This window comes from Oryzias latipes, chromosome 6, assembly GCF_053564925.1.
Source record: "Oryzias latipes strain Hd-rR chromosome 6, Olatipes_Hd-rR_3.1".
Classification (NCBI taxonomy): Eukaryota; Metazoa; Chordata; class Actinopteri; order Beloniformes; family Adrianichthyidae; genus Oryzias; species Oryzias latipes.
The window spans coordinates 3,339,687-3,361,193 of NC_136242.1; the positions used below are offsets into that span (position 1 = coordinate 3,339,687).

The window sequence follows — 21,507 nt, forward strand, 5'->3', positions numbered from 1 at the left end:
ACCAAATGTTGAAACATCACAGACACAAAAAAATATGGATGAAAATGTTTCATTAGAATGTTTTTTATTTTTGTTTTGTTTTATTTTTGCAATAGAGTTCTGGAGCTGCGTTGTAGTGTCAAACCTAATGTGATTTACTGCTTTGTTGATAAAAAAGAGCCAAAGTTTGTAAAAATATAAGATCTAAAATGAGATTAGTGTTGTCTTCCTCAAAGACACCATAAAGTTTTTAAAAGCTAGTTGCATTTTGTTGGAGTATTGCAGCACCACTGCGTTGAACTCGAAGGGAAGAAGTTTACGGAGGCACTTCAACTTTTCACTTGAGCTTTTATTTTAAACTGCTCACAGGAATTGTATATCCGTACAACAACAAGTTGTCTCACCTTCTCTCAGAGAAAACTTAACAAAAAAAGAAACGTGCGCCTCCTAGTGGCGGGGATGAAATACTGCTCCATAAAGGTACATAAAATAAATTCACAACTTGAGTACATAAATAAAAGATCTCTCAACACATTTAAATGTATTTCTCAGAAGGATGATATCTATCGTGAAACCGGTTGTTTTGGTTTCTTGATTGATTTTAAAATCAATGTGGCATTGATGTGCAGTTATCTCCTAACCTGAACCTTCTGGAGAAACACCAAATAAATGTTATTGAGTGAACAAACAACTCTATCTTGATATTTTGTTGATGGTTTTTTTATGAGCTAAATAATTATTAAAATTTTCTGAAGTAAAACTTTACTTCCTGTTCTAATAAGGAGGAGTGAGGCGAGTGACCAGGAGTGACTGCCTGGAGTGTACTATTATGTGTTGTTTGCAGTTGTGTGTTTGCAGAACACAGACAGACTTGTTCAACACCACAATCATTTTCTAAACTGTTTCTAATATTGTCATATATGTTTTCCACAAAATATTACTGTCACTGATTGCATAAGAAAAAAGTGTAAAGAAAATTCTTGAAATGAGACAGTACCCGAATGATCCTTGGCCAGGAGGCAACATATTTGTTAATCATACCTAACAAACACCTAATATTCAATATTTGGATCTATCCATCCATCCATCCATCCATCCATCCATCCATCCATCCATCCATCCATCCATCCATCCATCCATCCATCATTCTTTAGAACCTGCTAAATCGTTATCGGGTGACTAGGCTGCTGGAGCCAACCCAGCAACTGTGGGGTGAAGACAGGATACACCATAAACAGGTCATCAGTCTTTTTCAGGGCTACACACGCAGGGGTGTCAAACATATTGCACAGTCATTTAGAGTAAAATTTGTAATGAAGTTTTAAAAAAAGCCCGTTTCTACTTTAAAGAAAAAACCGAAATGCGCAATTCCGCCACTAGGGGGAGCAAAGGAAAAGCAAAACAGGTGAAACAGCAAATCTCTGCATGTGCTCAAAGTGAAACTAAGGATTGGTATCGTTAAGGTTTTAACGGTACTCTTACTCTTATTGATACTGCTTATCAATTCGGTATTTTAACGATACTCTTATCAATACTTTTGAGGACGAAAAATAAAAATAAATTATTAAATAAATAACAAATTAAGAACATAAAGTGTTTTATTTCCTTATTATGCAACAATATTGTTTTTTTAACAAAACATTTACTTTATCTTCTTCCACTTTCGGCTTCTCCCATCAGGGGTCGCCACAGCGAACAAGTCGCATGGTAAATTTGGCAATGTTTTACGCCGGATGCCCTTCCTGACGCAACCTTCTCAAACCGGGCTTGGAACCGGCAGAGGTAGAGAAGGGAACAGGGAGCAGCCCGGAGTCGAACCCAGGTTTCACGGATGGAAGGCGCCGCAAACAGGCACGAGCTAAACTGGCATTTACTTTATAAATGATAATATTACAATACAAAGATGGACTGCACGTGGATGTGTCAGACCAGGGGTCTGCAACCTGAACCTCTCAAAGAGCCATTTGGATGAGTTTCCCACTGAGATGAAAGCACAGGGAGCCGCAACACTAGATGTGTTAGAAAAAATGTTTTTGCCGATATATCACGATAGTTCATTTGACAATACTTGTATGGACTCAAAATGCTGTCAGGATATTTATTTAATTATTTAATCTAATTATTTTTATTCTTTATAAGCATGATGTTTCCTTTGATCTTTTGTCAATTTTCCACAACCTTGAATAGACTTTTCCAACTGTCAAACACCCAGGGTTAAGATGAGTGAGATGATGGAAACAAATTCACTTTGATGCAGACTACTTTTATAAAAATTTTTCTTTAAATCCAGAAAACTCAATAAATTATATTAATTCTATTTTATTAGGAAGTAGCTGTTAATTTGACTGGAATCATAAGCGGTGAGTCTAAGTCCCGCCCCCGCCTCTCTACCTGTTCGTTGTTTTGCCCTGCGTGCAACCCCCCTTCCAGTGTGTTCTTCACAGACAGCGCATCATACGGTCATCTTAGCATTTTTTTGGGGCGCTCATGTGTCCCCTACTAGATCCCCACTGACTGTCATTCCAGAAAAACTTCCCATCCCATAACAGACAGACTCTGTCGCGTTCACGCTGCTGTCTTCTTCCAGGTAGAAAGGAGCAGCCGCCATCGTATATCTTTGGTGGCATTCCTTTGTGCTTGCGCCGTGGACTGTCCCAACAACAGCCCTGCCCCCCCGTGCACACAAGTAGCCAGACAGACCTCTCCTCTTCAGCGAGAATAGTGAAATTAATAGCATCATTATTTAACGGAAAGTTTACTGACTTGGTGGGTTAAATATGGCAGATAACGTTTATATCTTTTGGGACACAAAAAAGAGTGACTTCTCCAGTACCGATAGCAGAACCGCAGAACCGTGGAAGTCAGATCTTACCGATACTGCGGTTTTGAAGAATGTTGCCATGGGGCTTGTTTAATACCGGAGCTCGGTACCCATCCCTAAGCAAAACCTACCGTAATTTCCGGACTATTGAGCGGACCTGATCTAAGCCGGGGATAAAGAAAAGTTTCACCATCTGCAGTTAAGAAAAGAGAAGATTTACCAACTATTAGCTGGACTGAAAAAACAACAGTCTGCATTTACTGCAGCCATGACATCAGTGATGGAGCAGTGACAGACACCTTATTGCAAACAAGTTGGAGCAAACATCCAATCCATTTTCAGATGGTGAACTTATTGAAAAATGCTGAAGGCTGCAGAAGGCTTGTTCCCAAAAAGCAGTCGACCTTTGCTAGCATAAGTCTGTCAAGGAATACGATTACAGATACAAAATCTCTGAGGAGACTTGGAGGCCAAATGAAGGAATCCAGGCAGTTTTGGGCACTATTGATGAAAGCACCAACAACTGTGCAGATTTATCAGAGGTGTTGAAGAGACCGTCACAGCGGAGTTTCCTGAGTTGATGGACACAACAACAGCTGATGACATGGTCAGCTCTCTAGTTACTGTGCCAGACTATGTTGGAGTGAACTGGTCACGTGACGTCAGTCTGGTCACTGATGGCACCCCATTAAAGGTCAGGAAGAAGGCAGGTGTTGCCACAAAATTTAGGCAGAGATCCAGGAAAAGATTCTTGGACGTTTCATTGTGTTTTGCACACTTTGACGGCACACAATCACAGTAAATGTGTTTCTGCACAGGATTTGAATCCTGATATTGATGGCCGGGTGGAGTTTCACGAAAGAAAGGAAGTTAACTCCAAACTCTTATGTTCACAAATATTTGCAAGTTTGATTTAGTTTAATTTTTCATTGATTTGCAAATTTACATTTTAGGCAGGTGTTTCATTTTTTTTACATAGCCCCTCTTGAGTTTATGATCGGGATTGCTTCAGTGTCAGATGTAAAATATTCAGTCTGTATAAAATGAAAAAGTGAAATGCATTATGAATGAATGTGTAATAATAAGTGATTAGGCTACCAAAAAAAACAAAGCTGTGTTTTGCTTTTATGTTACTGGTCCGGCCCACTTGGGATCATATAGGTTGAATGTGGCCCCCGAACCAAAATTAGTTTGACACCCCTGACCTAGGGGGAATGGAGAGACACCTGCTAAGCTAAAGATGTTGTTAAGGCCCGTACACACCGGGACGAATATTCGCCAGGCGTTATTCGCCAGCGTTTTTCGCCACGTTTTTTGTGTTCACACCCAGGCGATTTTCGCTGACGATGAGTGGAGCGAACATGCAATTTCATTCCCTGACATTAGATGGCGCTTAATGTAAAACAGAAATACTCCTGCACACAAGGTGGCGCTGCGCAACTTTATGCTTCTTAAAGTCGCTTTTCACTCAGAAGAAGAGAGCAAGTATTTACGCGCTTGTCAGAATCAAACAAAGAAAACATGAATATTTCAAGCACCAGTAGCTCCAACTGGTGCTTGGTTCGGGGATGTTTTAGAATGTCCGTCATTATTGCTTCGCGGCTGTGTAGACGCTACTTGACGTCTATCTTCTTCGCTGGTATGTGTGCTCAGCAAGGCAGTTTTGTGTTTGAGCGCCCCCAAGTTGTGTTTTACTGTAACTTCAGAAGCTCCAGACACGTGAGCAAAAGCGCCATTCTCATTGGTCGAGTAGATTTCGACGCGACGCGTCGAAAAAAAAAAACGAACCCGAGGCGTTTTTTTTTTTGACGCTTTGGCGCTTGGCGTTTTTTCGCGTCGGTGTGCACACTCTCATTGGTGCCCTTTGTTTAGTCACGAGGCGTTAAACGTCGGCGCCGGCGAAATTCGTCCCGGTGTGAACAGGCCTTTAGATTGTGGGAAGAAATTGGAGTGCACGGGGAAAAAAAACAATGCATGCAAAGCGGAAAATATGAAAACTCCACACAGAAAAGACTCCAGCTGGGATTTAAACCTCACGTTGCTGTGAGCCAAGGGTGCTAACCACTGTTCCACCGTGCAGCCCGTCATCTCCTGCTGATTTTCTTTCTCTACTTTTGTTTTAACTCCCTGTAACCTCCTTCTTTCTGGACGTCCTCATTAAACCCTCCGTTAGCTTCATCTGGTTCAAAACTCAGCTGCTCGAATAATAACCCAAACCCCCTCCATTCACCATATTACAGTGGGATTACAGCAGCTTCTTTGGTTACAAGTACCTCAACGGATCACTAACAAAATCCTCATTTTAACCTTCACACCTCGCCCCTCCATATCTGTCAGAGCTCCTGACTGTTGCTACCCCCCCTCGCTGACACAGTGTGGTGTTTTTCTGTTCTGTTTCCTGACTGCCTCTGTGTTTTGCAGGTCAGCTGTTGCTCCTCCTGGATGGCCCCTCCCTTTCCCGTCTGGTCCTCTCGGTGGAGGAGTCCACCGCTGCCTGCACTTTTCAATCATGCATTTAAGTTGATGTCACTCAGTCCTCAGTGTCGGTGTGTCCCTGTTAGGTCTGTGGTTTTCATGCTCAGCCAACACTGAGGTCTGTTTGTCCTTTGGACTTTAGTTGTAATTTGGTTGTTCCCTTTTTGCCTTTTGTAGTTTTCCCTCTCTTGAGGAGTTTTTGTGTTTTCGTGATCCCACCTTGTGGCACTTTCTGTTAGTATTATTTCGCTCCTAAGCGCATTCCTGAGTCTCAGGCTGATTCCTCTCTGCACTTGGGTTTCTGTCCTTCCAGCTGTGACACTCGCTCCCTCAGATCCTCTTCCTCCCTTCGACTTCGATTTCCATGGGGGACAGAGTATTGTGGAGTTATTGTTGTGTTTTTTTTAATGCTTCTACTTATCTTTGTACTGTGAGCTGACCTTGAGTGTCCCGAAGGTCACCATATAAATCAAATGTATCATTATTATTTTATTATTGAACCTAATTCTTAAGCTTCCATGTCGGCACTTGGAGAATGCCATTAAAACCCCTCAAAGGAGCAGATTCTGTACTGTGAAGACTCTTGAAACCCAATTGACAAACCTCCAAAACATTGTTTATGACCAGGAAAATTGCAGTTGTGTGTAGACAGTATTCTCTAAGATTTTGGATGAAAAAGGGAGTTTGGAGTTAGGCCTGAAATCATCCATCACTGTGTTAACGAGGTTTGGTTTCTTGAGTAGGGGCCAATTCACAGCATGTTTAAAACTAAGAGGTACCAGGCCGGCGTCTTCCCCTCTTCCTGTAAGATGGCGATGGTGCGGCCCCTTCGGAAGAAGAGTAATTTGGATTCAAATATTATGGACAATTACAGACCTGTATCCAAGTTACCATTTTTAGGTAAAATTATTGAAAAACTTGTTTTCAGTAATTTGCATGATTTTTTAAATGAACATAATATTCTTAAAAAATGTCAATCTGGTTTTAGGACAAATCACAGTACCAAGACGGCCCTTTTAAAATTTTAAATGATCTCAGACATACAACTCGCAGAAACTTTCTGTTCTGGTGCTGCTGGATCTTAGTGCAGCCTTTGATACCGTAGATCACCAGATTTTATTAGACAGATTTAGGAGTCGGGTCGGCCTCTCAGGAACTGCTCTTAACTGGTTTCATTCCTATCTCACAGATCGACAATTTTCTGTAAGTATGGATACTCAGTCTTTAAGAATCCATGAAATAAATTGTGGGGTTCCCCAGGGGTCAATTTGGGTCCAATACTTTTTAATTTATATATGTTGTCTCTTGGGGATGTTATAAGGAGACGGCGTTGACTTTCACAGCTATGCTGATGACACACAGCTTTACATCGCCGTGTTTCTTGATGACCTTAAACCTATAAACACTCTTTTAAAATGCATTTTAGATATAAAGTCGTGGATGGTAGAAAACTTCCTACAGCTTAACCAGGACAAAACTGAAATTTTAACCATCAGTTCTGAAGACAAGAGAGAAAATATTTGACCACATCTTCATAATTGTAAACCTTCTCAATGTGTGAGAAACCTGGGCGTACTTTTTGACTCTGAGCTAAATTTTATCCCACACATTAAAAATGTCGTTAAGACAGGATTTTATCATCTTAAAAACATTGCCAGAGTCCGCCCGTTCCTCTCTCTTGCCAGCACAGAGGTGCTAATGCATGCTTTTATTTTCAGTCGTTTAGATTATTGTAATGAGCTGCTCTCTGGTTTACCAAAAAAGTGATTTTCAAACTTACAACTTCTAGAGAACTCAGTGGCACGAGTTCTGACAAGGACCAGAGGGTGGGAACACATTACACCGGCTTTAAAATCGGTGCATTGGCTCCCTGTGCGTTTCAAGATTGCTTTTACAGCCTGCCGGAGAACCTTTTACATGACTTTGGTAAATGCTTAATTATTTTACTCATTATCTATTTATTGATTTAACTATTTACTTATTTCTTTTTTAACTGTATAAGGAAAATTATCAGGATTTTATGTTTTTAATGTACTACCCTTTTTATTGTTATTATATTAATGATATTTAAGGTTACATTTGAATCATTTTACGTAGTTTTTAAAAAAACAATATGTATTTTTTTTTAAATTACTAATACTGATGTATCTTTTTTGCTATTGTTATTTTATTATAATTTTTATTTAGATGCATCATAATCCAGTGTTTATTCTTGGGGATCCATTGGGCCAGATGGCGTCCCGCTCTGTGGTCTAATAGCCATGGAGTGGGCCCTAGGCCGCTCTGTGGTGGGAGGGTGCTGTGGTAATGACCCCCATGGTCAGGCTGGGCCTTGGAATAAATGGATCCCCATTATATTGTTTCCTCACAGCAGTACCAAGCCAGAACTCATCTTTATGCTGCAGTTCTTCGGTTTTGTTCAGGGTTCTACTGCGGGAACTGGGTGGGTGGAGGGAGGAATCTGGTAAGGGGGGGTCCCATCTGTGTGTGATTGTCCTGTGTTTTCTGTTTTAAATAATTTTCATATTTTATGACTATTTTATCTGCTTTTATGTTAAGCGCTTTGTGTTTCTAACCAAATGAAAGGCTTGTGTTAATAATAGCCGATGGACTATGGGATATTTACGACATTTTCAATGGTTTTAAACAACTCAGGTGGATTATGTCTGTTTGCCACGATTAAGTTGGATGCCAAGAGTCCTTCAGGATTTGAAAAGAGGTCTGTCCTTCTTCCACCTTAGTTCAGCTCTACGACATTCTCTACTTGCTGCACAGGTTCTCTGATTGAACCAGGGCTCAGGCTTGGATTTCGGCTTCATAGTTTTCAACTGAGTTACAGTGTCAAGGATGAATAAGCAGGAGGAATGAAATCAGGAGCTAAGCTCCTCAGGATCAGGAGTACATGAAGAAGAGGGAACACAGATCCGGTGAAAAGAGTTAAAAATCTTGCAATGTCGAGTAGGAGCGTGAACTTTTAGTCTAGGGCGGGAAAGCTCAAAATCAGATAATACTGGCATGTGAACAGAAATCCCACTGTCACAGATGTACATATTGGAAACTGATAAACCTTGAGTAAAGGTTAATTAGGTCCAAAGTGTGTTCTTATTCATGCGTGGGCCCAGACACCCACTGCCAAGTTTCAAACAGTCAATAATAGATAGAAATTCACTAACCAATGCTTTATCTGGACAGCACACATTAATATTAAAATTACCAGCAATCAGAACCTTATCAAAGTAAGCCATTGTGTCCGCAGGAAAATCAGAAAAGTCACTAAAGAATGATTTGTCATATTTAGGAGGTCTGTAAATGACACCACTGGGTCTGAGCGATCAGCCTCAATAACAGTTGCATCAAAACAGGAGCTTGAGGACATGCACTGCAGCCGTTCCTCCTCCACGTCCTGAGGTTCGCAATGTTCAGTTAAAACTCTGTGTCTCTTGTAGTTAAGACCTTAAGCCTTTTTTGAAGCTTTGAGAATTTCCGTGGATTGCTCCACTTGAAACATGGCTCAAGGCCTGCTATGTTAATTGTCATTATTGATGATGAAGTTCTATCCAAGGCCAAACTGTTCCTGGTCTTGGTTTTCTTTAGGCCCACTTTACATTTGAGTGGAGCAGCACCAGGACCAGCTTTGCATAGTGACAATATTTTGGATTACTTTTACTTTTAGTGAAAATTGTTAGTGCAGTGTTTCCTACAGTATTCAATAGGCACAGGACCCATTTGTAGAAGAGCTCAAAAGGGGTTGGTGCAATGCAGTGATGTGCGGTGAGGTTGATGGCTGGTGAGGCACCGACCCCTCTGGAGTCCGATTTATAAATGCAATAACTGAATATTTCACCGTTCATCCAACAGCAGGTAACAGCATATTTATTTCATTAATTTATTTTATAGACATGGATAGAACACTCTTCCTGTGTGTCAATTATTTATACTGTGAAATAATTACAGTATACAGATGCATTTAATTTGAACCCTCAGTAACTATTTCTGGTATTTTTCCAACTTCAAATTCTGGAGCTTTAATCAGTGTTATCAAATGTTATCTGGGAAAATGCTCATAAAAATAATTATTTTAGACCTAAAATTTAGTTTTCAAATACTTACATTTTTTCCACTTACTCCAAAGTTATTTTTAAAAAAATTGAAAACCCTGTTTGGCCTTAATTTTTTTAGTCTTTTCAATGCAGAGAATGACCTCTCCACTGATGCTGTTGTAGCTGGTAGAGTAGGAGCCACCTGGAGTAACTTCATTACCTCTGGAACAGTCTCGATTAGCTTCCAGCAGCTTAAACTGTCTCTGGTAACGCACCACTATAGCTACCAAGCAGCTGTCAGCTCACGTCTGCCCCTTAGTGAGGCTCGCCTCACCAGCAGCCTTGTCTTCACGCTTACAGTTAGCGATCTGGCTACACGTCTCTGTTAAAACTGAGTCCTGCAGTCAGACATGAGGCAGAATGCTCCGCAGCCTCACCTGGAGAATCTGCTCTGCATGTGATCACACAACACTCCAATTCAGTGATTTTAACCTCAAAAACTGTGGAAAATGTGACGAGTCCACTGAAAATGTATCTTTAACATGGATCAGAGGAAAATAATATTTACTAAATGTACTATTTTCTCTTTTATCAAGATGGCCGGTGAGGCAGAGCCTCACTTTCTCACCTGTGGTTTGGGTGGCAGTCAAAGGCGGGTGCCTCGGCGGCCCAAACCCCAGTCATGGAACTTGGATTTTGTGACATGGAACGTCACCTCTCTGGGAGGGAAGGCGGTTGGGAAACATATGAGCCAACGAACGCAGCTTTTTTGTGACAATGAAAAAGCGTTTCCAGAATTGACTTTATGTTTAACTATGAGACAGAAATGCTTCCATAATGCGGGTGAATACATATAGGCTGTAGTGGCCAGTGTTTCCTGTGTTGCTCGCTCCAGCAGCCAGAGCGTCACAATAATTAAAAACATTATCTGTGTCTCTACATTATGTTAACAAGATTCTCAAAATGAAATAAATGTTTTTAAAAATTGGTTAATGAAGTGAGTAAATGATTTTAAGGGCTTACCACAAATACTCAAATACATTTCTGGACAATGTGAAATCCAAGTAGATGAAGTCTTGACTTGTTAATGCAACACAGTAGTGCACTGTGCAGACAGGAACTGTCCACATCAGCATAATTTACTCACCACAGTCTCTACAGGTCTATGTCATGGATTTTATGAGTGTTTCTTCAGCCTCAACACATTCATTAAGAAAATCAACAGGATAAAAGTTACTAGAGGCGTGGTGTGACAGATCAATCAAATGCGTGAGAGTTGGCAGCACTGTGAAAGACGTTTAGAAGGTGAGCGAACTAAACATCTAAACATAAGACTCGGTGTTCCATACCCCCCCCCCCCCCTCCCCCAGCTTTCGCTTCGCTTCCAAGGCGCTAGAGGGCGCCAGGAAACATTTGCATTTTCCACGAAGAAGACGCGTCGGCGTGATTCATTCCCAGGCTTCATCATCCTGCGCGCCTCCGGTGCTGACGGACTGGACCGGGTTTTAACCGAACATGCGGCGGCTCGGTTCTGTTCAGCAGAAGATACCGTGCGTTTTTCTGACAGATGTGAGGGAGGAGCCGTCCAGGAAACGGTACTGTGAGGTGAGCGCAGCCGCAGATGAGTCAGGATGAACCTGCAGCACGCGCACGCAGGCTGAGAGTTCTGCACTGCTTAAGCTGTACAGGCTCGCGCCTTTAGGTTTGTTTAATGGTAAACGCTTTCCATCCTTTCCTACCAAACAAATGGATTTTTTTATTTTTAGCACAGACTGTGATTAATGGTCTTCCGGGTGTATAAACTAGTTTCTCACACTGACTGTTCCATCTCCTTTCCTTCAGTCGTTCCAGATTGTTGCCACAGAAACCGTGAACCCTCTGGCTCTAGAGGCCAACATCCACAGCGCTGTGGCCACAGAGAAAGTGGACGGAACCTGCTGCTACGTGACTCTGTATCAGGGTGAGGGCATCTCCCCATGTCTGACTGCTGGGACATCTGGGGGAGAGCCGCCTTTGTGTAGGCCTGCACAATAAATGGAAAAGTATCAACGTGTGGCAGCTTTCTGCATTTGACCTATCGGATAGATCCCTTCACGTCATTGACCAATCAAATGCCAACCTCCTGTGTAGACTGGGGGGTCACTTGGGGTTTAATTGAAGTTGTGTTGATTGCTATTTAAAGAAAACCGTTGCAGGGAAATGGAAAAGTTGTATTGTATCACAATATTGATGACTAATATTGCAGGTTTTTCTCACACTGTAAAACCTCACCTTTGTGCAGCTTAATAGAAGAAGTGCGCTCTAACTGCAGGTGAGCCTTACCTCTGGGCCAGACTTGACAGGAAACCCACCAAGCAGGCAGAGAAGAGGTTCAAGAGGCATCGACGCTCCCAGCAGAGCTGCGAAGGTACCACAGCCGCAGAGAGGTACTCGCTTCACCCAACAGCCAAGCAGCCCGTCTTTGTTTCTTCCCGTCAGAATTCTCATGGAACGTGGAGGAAGATTTCAAATCGGTGCCTGAGGCGTGGATTCCAGCTCACAGAGTCAAACGTCACGACGGCCACCCGGTGCCCGACGAGCACGGACACACTCCAGGTTCTGTACAGCACTGGATCACTGACAGTGCAGTAGGGTGTGTTTTAGAAGACAACGATCCGACAGCAGGGACTTAAGTTGATGCATGGAGATAAAGTGGAGGGAATCACTGGAGAATTCCCCACATGGAAACCATCAGATCCTGGAAGACTGACTGTCTTTGTTCTTGTGAACCTCCAGGCTGGGTTCCAGTGGAGAAGAGCAACAAGCAGTACTGCTGGCACGCCTCGGCGGTGGATTATGAAGCCAGGGCAGCTCTTGTTCTCCGACCCAGCGCTGGCGATGAAAACATGTTAGAAATCACAGCGGTCCCACTGGACGACCTCCAGGAGCAAACGCTGGAGCTCATCGGAACCAACGTCAATGCAAACCCTTACAGTAAGGGGGGGGCGCTTCAATTCCATTTTTGCAGATACGCTTTGGCATGAATCAAATGTCCGGTCACAATGGTGAAGTGTGACACACGCATGTATGTTGTTGAGCAGAACTGGGGAGTAAGAAGCAGCCCGTTCACTGCTTGGTGCCTCATGGCAGCATTGTGCTCAGAAAACCTCCAGCTGTTGACTTCCAGCAGCTGCTGTGCTGGTTCCAGGAGGCCCTGGAGGGCCAGGTCGAGGGCATCGTGTGGCACTGCGGTGACGGCACCCTCATTAAGGTGAGGGATTTTACCACTCCAGCACATTACTCAGGACTCAAGATTCAGTGCAGTGTCCTGAAAGGAGCAGCCAGAACTCCTGTGCTGTTGTGTTTGCAGGTTCATCGCCATCACCTGGGGCTGAAGTGGCCAGATGGGGACCCCCGTCTCTCTAACAGACCGGTGGTCGTTCGTGTGGAGGGGCACAGTCGCCACAGCGGCTGCTTGTTTGCTTTGTTTTCCACACTTAACGGACGCGGCTTCAGCCGGCTTCAAGACGTGCAGTTTGATCTTCCCGAGTCTTAGACTCAAGCAGAGAGGAGCTGTGTGCTTAACCTGAAGCCATGTGCGTTTAATATTTGCTGTTTGGGAAGAAAACTGGTTAAGGAGCAACGCTGGAAAATGAACCTGTGAACTGTCAACAGGACATCAAATGCTCTGTAAATACTGTAAATTAAATTATAAAGATCACACTTTGTAGTTTTCCAATGACAGCTGGAGATGCTCAAACCAATTTAGTTTATTGACAAGTGCTATAAATATGTAACAAAATGACATCATGAGAAAAACCAGTAAACAACATGGGAGGAAATCCAATCACAGTTCATTCCACATTACAAAAAAACCACAAACGTTTATTCAACAGTAAACAAGTTTTAGAACCAAAAGGCGTAGGAACCCTGAGTTACGTCATAGACACACTGGGCACGTCAACCTTCACCCCAAACCTCTCACACACCTTCTTCAGCTGCTCCTCCAGCAGAAAGTTCTTCTTCAACTCCACATTGTAGTTGAACTTCAAGTCCTCAAGTTCTTCAAAAAATGCTGGGTCAAAGTTCTGCAGCTCCTTCTTCAGCTTTTGGACCTCTGAACGAAGCCGTGTTTTCTCAGCTTCAGCTTCCCGCAGGAGGTTTTGAAGTTTCCTGGAATCTGAGAGGACATCTTCATGAGTGATATTCCTCCAAGTAATTCTGAAGGACAGTGTTCCCTCGCTGCTTTGCAGGCTTTTCTCGGTCCCTCTATCACTGGCAGATCTTTGTTTTCATTCAATCCAGGACTTAGTTTTCTATGAAGGTAAGAATTCTGAGAGTGTAAAAGTGTAAAAATGTTCACGTCTGTCTGAGACAAGTATAGGACTTCACAGATTTCTCATTGATGCCATGTATTCACCACGATAAGCATGGGAACACTGTTCAACACTAGAGTATTCCAAGTTTATGGAACTGTAATGCCACTATATTGAAGGGATTAGCAAACATAAACATGAGAAAACATTGAGATCTATACAGACTCACAACAGTGAGGAGTTCTGCTGCTCAAACACTTCACCTTTGATTTCAAGGCCTTGTTTTGTGTGTGTGAGACCTGGACTGAGTGACTCCTCCCCCCTGGCGTTCCAAACAGGAAGTACCTGCTGTCTCCAAGAAGCTAAAATCCCATAGATGTCTATAGAGAAATAATCAGATGTCACTCGGTCATTCTATTGGTCAGAAGAACCATTCCTGATCCGATATATTTTTCACATGTTCTGCATAATCCTCTTTTTTCCCTTTACTGCAAGTTACTTAAGTTTTTATATGGCCAATCAGATGCCTCAATAAAAGGATGAGGTCTAATGTGAAAAACGTTAGACAGTTCTCATCAACCAGTGGGTGTCTTTAAGGCTAAATTGATAAATGCCTGTTAAAAATCTTGGATTCGATCTGACCAAAGACGAGTCATTTGATATTTGAAAATCAGTGAGAAAATATAGTTCAATGGAAGATCTTTTCTGTCTGATCCTAGTGTGGGGCTGCAGCACTGAGCAGAAACGTCAAGGTTACACAGTTCCACCTTAACCAGCACTCTGCAGCAGACCCACACTTCTTGGACATTTAACGTAAACTCACCTGTAAAAGACTTTCTGAATATTTTGATTGGACAATAGTTTTGTGCTCTTGATTCCAGTCTTCATTCCTGAGCCATCTTTAGCCTGTTTTTGTCCCACTCTGCTATGCTGTCATGTCTGCATGTGAGCCAGCTTTGATGCACCGCTCTGGGAAAGCAGCCGAGTCAGCAGTAATTCTCCATGGCTTTGGTTGGTGCTGGGGAGCAACAGTAGGCGTCACGTCAGCAGTCTTCTGGTCAACTGAACCTGGCTGAGGGGATTCATTTAGGTTCTACCCGTACCACCATACAGTTAAAGGGAAACACATGGGATCAGTTGTGATCTATTTTCACTAGTGTTCCCCATGGTCTGCTGATCATAATGATGTTGTTTTTAGCCGCAAAATGGTGAGCAGTATTGCAGCTAAACATTCTTACAGTTTAGATCCAGATTCCAGCTCAGACCAGGAAGACAAAAGACCTTCATGGATCTATTTGTCTGACAGTGGATGATCAGAATGGAGCAGAGCAGAAAGACTTAGGACCGCCCAGAGTATTTGTGATGTCACAAATGAAACAAGTTATCAAAAGCATTTTTTGTCTGCCCTGATTCCTGATTTGAATTAAGGAATACTCAAAGATGCAACTTTAAGATTAATTTTCTTTAAATATATATCGAGAAAAATGCCGGAAAAACAAAACCATTTTCACTGGAGTGGGTCTTTCACTAGAAAACTTGGAATGCTTCGTTTTGGCAGCGTTTTGCTGTTGTTACCTAGTTGGCCTGTTGACCTGAACCAAAACAAGAACTTATGAAAGAAGTAAAGGTCACAGCACATGCAGGCTGAATGCAAAGCTGTGAACATTTACCCCAAAGAAGATGTAATTAAAGCAAAAGGTGCATATTTTGGACAACGTTTCTCTAATAATGACCTTTTTTCTGGGTGAGGGGGCCCGCTGGAATATTGTGATGTGATGTTCGCAAACGAATCAAATCTTTTGAACGGCTCATTAACATGAAGGATGGGAATCTACTCTCAGTCGCCTGGGAGCCGCTCTTTATTTCGTTTAATCTTCCTCCGTCCCCTGAGTTTTATACGTTTACATAAATGCTCAAAGGAGCTCCTCCTTTACTTCAGATGCAAATATCACATGAGTTGTAAACGCCAGATTCACTCAAGTTTCTCCATGAAATAGAAAAGAGGAGCGAACCAAATGAGCCAGTCTTTTGAACGGCTCTTTGAAATGGACTGATGCAAAAGATTTAACTCCTTAAAAAGAGCCATAAATCCCATCACTACTGGAATAATGGTTAGCAGTCTGCTCACAGGAGCAGGTGGTTCTAATCCTGACTGACCCTTTCCGTTTGGTGTTTCATGGGATTTCTCTGGGTCCCTTCTTGTCCAAAAATGCTTCTAAACGGCTCTTTAAAAAGGTAAAAAATGCCCCTTATGGTTAGTTTGAAAGTCTGTCTGTGAACATGGTTCTGGTAACCCGTTCGGGGTGTGCCCCGCCTTCTCCCAAAGCAGACTGGACTGAGTTAGTGTGATGTCGCACAAAGAACATGGTTTACGTTTTGCTCCAACGAAATGAAATTAACTCAGTCGCCCTTTTTTTGCAATAGAGGGAGCAGTGATTGGTCTGAAACCTGTCAGACATTTTGAACACTGGACGTGGGGGCCAGCAGGCACGGCGTGTTTTTACCCAGGTATCTGATTGGGCAGTTTATAACTTGAATAATTTGCACTACAGAAATAAAATGCCATGAAAACAGGTATCAGAACAAGAATAGTTCTTCTGACCAATAGAATGACTGAGTAACAGCTGTTTATTACTCTATAGACGTCTATGGGATTCCGGCTTCTTGGACCCAGCAGGTACTTCCTGTTTGGAACACCATGGGGGGGGGAGAGGTCACTCCGTCCAGACCTCATTTACAGTCAATGGTAAAGACAGACGGAACTCTTTTAGTATTTTTAGACACTGGACTGTGAATTTTCATCAACTCTAAGCCATAAATGTGTAAACAGAAAAAGTACAAAAAAATTGGTTAACATTTATTTCTTTTGCAAGTGACCATGGTATAAGCTGGTTAATGGCCTTTCAAGTGTGCATTATCACTTTTTAACGCACTTCACGAAAGCAACCGTCCTCTGCAGGCTTCCACGGAGTGCATTAAAAAGTGATAATGCACACTTGGTCGGCCATTAACCCTTACAATTTTCTTTTTTAAATACTCATATACAAACCAAGTTAGGGGTGAACAAATGTTATAAATGCGCATATAAAAAAAAAAACAAATTTAAAAATATGCAAAGGCAAGGCAAAAAACAATTTAAAATAACAGTACTTTTGATCATTAACCCTTACATTAATATATCTTCATTGATGGATTGTTTTTTTTGGCTTACCAGTTTGATTAGGTTTTTACAATTATACATAGAGGTAAAGAGAAAAGCGTGGGTACCTGAAGTTTAGCCAAGTCTATTCTCACCTGGTCCAGACGACCGTGCACCTCCACTTTTGACCTCCTGGCTCAACTTTCTGCTCGCCTCCCCTTTCTGCACCTCCAGTCTGCAGACAACAGAAACAATTCCTTTACTTTAGAGGTTGATAGTAGAACCTTATATTTACTGACTTAGATATATACTTTATGGAAAACAACATACAAAAAGAGTCTTATTATATTACTTTACATTGTACTTCAGTAAACATGTAGTAAAACATTACTGCTTTCACTGAGCCACACTGGAGTTGGGAAATATTAGTTGGAGTAAAGCTACTCCTACTCAAGTACAGCTTTTGTATTCTTCTGGTTTCTTAACCCAAATAAGATCCGCCTGTTTGTTTATTCATCCAGTTCTCTGTTTTACTTTGACTAAAAAGCTCAACAGAACAGACAGTTCATACAAATGTTAAAAGAGTTATCACTGGAATTGTGTCTTTTTCAAAAATGCATAAATTAGCCGCATCCTTGAATAGGCCGCAGGGTTGAAAGCGTGTGACAAAAGTAGCGGCTTATAATCCGGAAATTACGGTATATATATCTTATATATAACATTTCCAATCCACTGATGATGTGAACATAAATCAGACCTTCTTAGCAGCAGCCAGTATGCTTGTGCTGTGATTCTTCTGCTCATGGCTGAACGTACCTGATGGTCTGGGAGTCGGTGGGGGGGTCTGCAGAACTAGTTTCAGGAAACTTTATGAACACGTCAACCTAAAGAAAATAACCAACAAAACAAAACAAACTTTCTGATCAAATGCAATGATAACAAGCTTTTTGAATGTAATTTCACAGTTTCAAAGAACAAAACTATTCATTAGGCAAGGCAAGGCAAGTTTATTTGTATATCACATTTCGTACACAAAGTAATTCAAGGTGCTTCACAAAACAGAAAAATGCATTCAAATCTCAATACATCATAGTAATAATCAACGTTAAATTTAATTTAAAAGAAAAGAAAAAAAATTTGAAAATTGATTTAAAAAGAAAGGAAGGAATTATTGTACGATTCTTTAGTAGATAGACTTAAAAAGGAATCAGTGTCAAAAACAACAGTATAAGTCCCTTTGTTGTTCACTTGATCACACAAACTCCAGTTCAGGTTTTAACTCTCTATTCAGGCTGATTGACATCAAACAGACGCTCCTTTAGGATAATTTTGGGCGGTTTTCCTGCTTTGCAGTAAGCTAGATGTGAACGCTGCATTTACAAAAAGAAAACTGAAATTATGAGGTAATAAATATACATCTTCAAGCTTCATTTGACCCGTTAATCAAATGTTTTATAAAAAGCCCGACATTGAACACCCCTAAATATACCAGTTACTTCAATTTAAATATCTTGAGGTTTCAGGCTATTCAAGCATCTCATGCTGTTTGCTCTGAGCTGTGGGTAGTTTTTCTTTTCTGCCCCCTAAAAAAAGGCTAAATGACAGAAGTGATTGAATATAATCCACTTTACCTGGTGCAGCCTTGTGTTTTGACAGATTATATTAATCCTTTTGGTTGGTAATACTAACACCTCTGACCCCGACCTCAAGCCATACCTCTAATCTAAAAGAGCATTCCAGCCCCCCCCCCGGCCCTGAGAATGCAAGCTTAGCAGCAGTAAGGCCGTGTTTGATGTGTTCAGAAGATTAAACTGAGACTTGGCTGTTCCTGACTGTTGTTATTGAAGTAATCCTTTAAGCCAAGTTCAGACTTCATGATTTGACTTTGGTTGCATTATAGAACTATGATTACCACACAAGACCACACTTGTCTTGTGAGAGAGAATTTTCCAGTCACGGTGGGTTCATTTCACAAAGGGTCGTGCACTCCAGGATTTTTAGCGTTTCCAGACTCACGCTTGCCTCCAATCTCTGTCTGAGATGTAAAAAATATTTCGTTGTGTTGTGGAGCATGAGCCAAACCTTCATTTATCCCCACCTGATCTTCAAGTTGTCGAATGATTGCGTGAGCTTTTTCCTCGCGCTCCTTCACTTCTTTCAGCTGCTGTTTGAGTTCAGAGAGGCTGGAAGTCTTCTGGGAAAGCTCTTTCTCCAGTTCCTTCATCTTGTTCTCAAACATTCTGTACATTGAAGTGATGATTTATTACACCACAACTCTTCAGCTTTAGCATGAATTACCCTCATGTTCGTCACTTGCTTACCTCATTACAACAGATGTCTTTGAGGTCTTGCAGCCTGCCGTCTCAGTCAAAGGTTTGGACAGAGCTGCTTGCAGACTTTCCTTGGTCTCCTCCAGCTCTGCCTCAAGTCTTTCGTTGGTAACCTCCAGACTTGTTTTTGCCACACGAAGCTTCTCTGCAGCTTCCACTTCCTGTCACAACATCAGCACACACAAAGGTTGCAGAGACAAGGTCATTGGGTTCGTTTCAGGAATGCTTTTAGGAATGTTTCATGTAAGCCCTGGCTCTGATACTCAATTGCAAACCCTCAGAAAATGTAGCTACCTGTTTTATATCCTTGCGTAGCCGCTCATTTTCCATCACTATCTTCTCTAAACCTTTGACCTTTGATTCAAGTTTTGAACTCAGCTCGGCTTCGCCTTGACGCTTCAGAGTATCGTAGTCAATCTGGAAGAGAACCACATTGATGGGAATCTTCGGAGATGGGATCATACAGCAGCTCACACCACAGATAAGACAGAGCTGACAACCTTCAGCTTCTCGTTCTCCTTCTCCAAAGCAGCTACTCTGTCTCGAATTGCAGCGCCGCTGGACTTCTTTAGTGCCTCATTTTCCTTCTCCACCCGCTCCACCACCCTCTTCATCAATCCAATGGTCTTCTCCAGCTCAGGCACAGTTTTACCACTCTGGCCAGCCTGGAGGAGAACAGAACACAAATCACTTTGGATATCGGTTGATGATACATAATCATCAGCGGGATTTTATTTTTCTTATTTTGTGCATTTCTTCTGCACAACGTTCATCCGTACATCTTCTGCATTTGAACTGCATAAATGCTGAGGTTGGTTATTTGAGAACACTTCATCCGTCATTGAGCAAAAAGCAAAGCACCTCTGGACAGTCCATCCCTTTACAGAGAAACCGTCACACAGTTGAGACTCTGATAAACTCTATGCAGGATGTTTGAACAGGCATGAGAAAAGGAAACCGGACAACTCATCTATTCAGCATGTAGACTTTACACACCAAAGGAAGAAATGACTAAAGAGTGATGTTCACACTGGAAATGTGACACAAGTTCAAGTACGTTCAAAATGTGTTTAGCCCATGGTGTTGATACTGGCCGGGGGGGGGGGGGGGGGGGGGGGGGGGGGGGGGCATGTACATCAACCACAGTTGGGAAAGGTTTGGTGTGAAATGTCAAAGCGGTGTCAACCTTGTGACTCTCGCTCTGGGCTTTTTCTTTCACAACTCTATTCTGATATATGAAAGACTTGTCATAAAATTCCAGCCACAAACCACAATTCATTTCTCCTCCATGATCAATTTTTAAAGGATTTGCAATTAGGTGAAATAAATGCGACCATACGTCAGCATCCATACGTCACAACCAAATCAAAGTCCCTGATTGGTCAAAGTTCAAACTGGTTTAACTATCAATGCACGCTCAAAGGCCGCACGTTTTGTACATAGAGCCCAAAAATGATCTTAAGGAGTTGCGTAGCCATGTGTAAACATGGAAGTTTAGAACACGGAAGCCTGTTTATTTACATAGAATTTTCATTGGAGGTGGCTGCTCCAACAGTGTGAAGCGGTGTGAACATAGCTTAATGATTACATGTGTAAAAAAAGAAGAGATGAACTGAACTAACTCCACGTATGTGAGCCGGCTTCTTCTCGGTTTCATTCTTGTCCTTTTTCAGTGCACTGCACATTTCTTTCAGATGTGCCACTTGATCCTGTGGAGAAGCAGAGAAAACCTGAACACTCAGTGAACACTCAGCCCTCAGAAGAAAAATCTGCTTTTGCACAAACCTGAGAAAAATAAAGTTATTTTGTAGTCTGGTTCCAGTGCATAGGTATCCCTGATCCAGTCTTTAGCCTTTGGCTTTTTGACAACATTATAAACTAAAACCTGCATTAATTGATGACCAGTAAATGAGAAGAGTTTACAGTTTGGAGCATTCATGTTTGATAACACTTCAGCGAGAGGATTTTTCTGTCACAAAATGTAACCACCATGACCCCAAACAACTAACAGCTTCTGTTAGTTGTACTATTTTAATCTAGAAGAAAATGGGCCATTGCTTTGACAACTCAGGCTTGACTGTAATTGGTCATTTAATAACACAATGAGCAGGAACTCAGCAAAAGATGTACAGTAGACCATTGTTTTTCGCGGGGGTTACGTTCCAAAAAGAACCCGTCATAGACAAAATCCCTGAAGTAGAAACCTCTATTTTTTAACAATTATACAATTAAATCCTCTATTATACATTGAAAAGAAAGAACAAACCATTTTACAGGCTCAAGCATTTGTTTCATAAATTAAAAATACATTAGAAACAAATAACTTCTCTACTGTACTGTCAAATAATAATTTTTATCATCGATGTGAACAGAAGGCTTCAAATCGCGGAGATTAGCCCCGCCCACCGCGACCCGAGTATTAGGATTA

At 41.8% G+C, this 21,507-nt stretch overlaps 2 protein-coding genes across 19 annotated transcripts in view; one reads left to right on the top strand and one right to left on the bottom strand.

The window, feature by feature from the left end:
- The first annotated feature begins 10,721 nt into the window (after positions 1-10,721).
- On the top strand, positions 10,722-15,003 carry rlig1 (RNA 5'-phosphate and 3'-OH ligase 1). Of its 2 annotated transcripts, none has more exons than XM_078949241.1 (7): positions 10,722-10,920; positions 11,158-11,275; positions 11,627-11,722; positions 11,794-11,904; positions 12,085-12,288; positions 12,396-12,565; positions 12,665-15,003. In XM_078949241.1, the coding sequence occupies exons 1-7, from the start codon at positions 10,831-10,833 to the stop codon at positions 12,848-12,850; spliced, it is 975 nt and encodes a 324-aa protein (XP_078805367.1). In that variant the 5' UTR covers positions 10,722-10,830; the 3' UTR covers positions 12,851-15,003. The 2 variants fall into 2 exon arrangements, with proteins under 2 accessions (XP_078805367.1, XP_078805368.1); XM_078949242.1 differs by having other exon boundaries at positions 10,902-11,029.
- Positions 13,047-21,507, bottom strand: part of cep290 (centrosomal protein 290) — a 61,754-nt gene continuing 53,293 nt past the window's right edge. For 14 of the 17 annotated variants that reach the window (XR_013656563.1, XM_078949233.1, XM_078949232.1 and 11 more), the window contains 8 exons: positions 20,702-20,788; positions 19,580-19,744; positions 19,374-19,496; positions 19,071-19,240; positions 18,848-18,989; positions 17,566-17,633; positions 16,905-16,984; positions 13,047-13,474 (listed from right to left, as the gene is read on the bottom strand). Coding sequence is in view for 16 of the 17 variants with exons in the window: in XM_078949233.1 (XP_078805359.1) it covers positions 13,230-13,474; positions 16,905-16,984; positions 17,566-17,633; positions 18,848-18,989; positions 19,071-19,240; positions 19,374-19,496; positions 19,580-19,744; positions 20,702-20,788 (1,080 nt within the window). In the remaining variant the exon portion in view is untranslated. Of the gene's footprint in view, positions 13,611-14,492; positions 14,629-16,877; positions 16,985-17,565; positions 17,634-18,847; positions 18,990-19,070; positions 19,241-19,373; positions 19,497-19,579; positions 19,745-20,701; positions 20,789-21,507 lie in introns of those variants that run through there. The other 3 variants (XM_078949239.1, XM_078949238.1, XM_078949237.1) reach the window with 3 other exon arrangements.

What these genes read in the sequence shown, in the direction of transcription:
- rlig1 (XM_078949241.1), top strand. Translation starts at nt 10,831, where the DNA reads ATGCGGCGGCTCGGTTCTGTTCAGCAGAAGATACCGTGCGTTTTTCTG. An exon ending in CCAGGAAACGGTACTGTGAG is followed by an intron (nt 10,921 to 11,157) that starts GTGAGCGCAGCC and finishes CCTTTCCTTCAG; the next exon opens with TCGTTCCAGATTGTTGCCAC. An exon ending in GTGACGGCACCCTCATTAAG is followed by an intron (nt 12,566 to 12,664) that starts GTGAGGGATTTT and finishes TTGTGTTTGCAG; the next exon opens with GTTCATCGCCATCACCTGGG.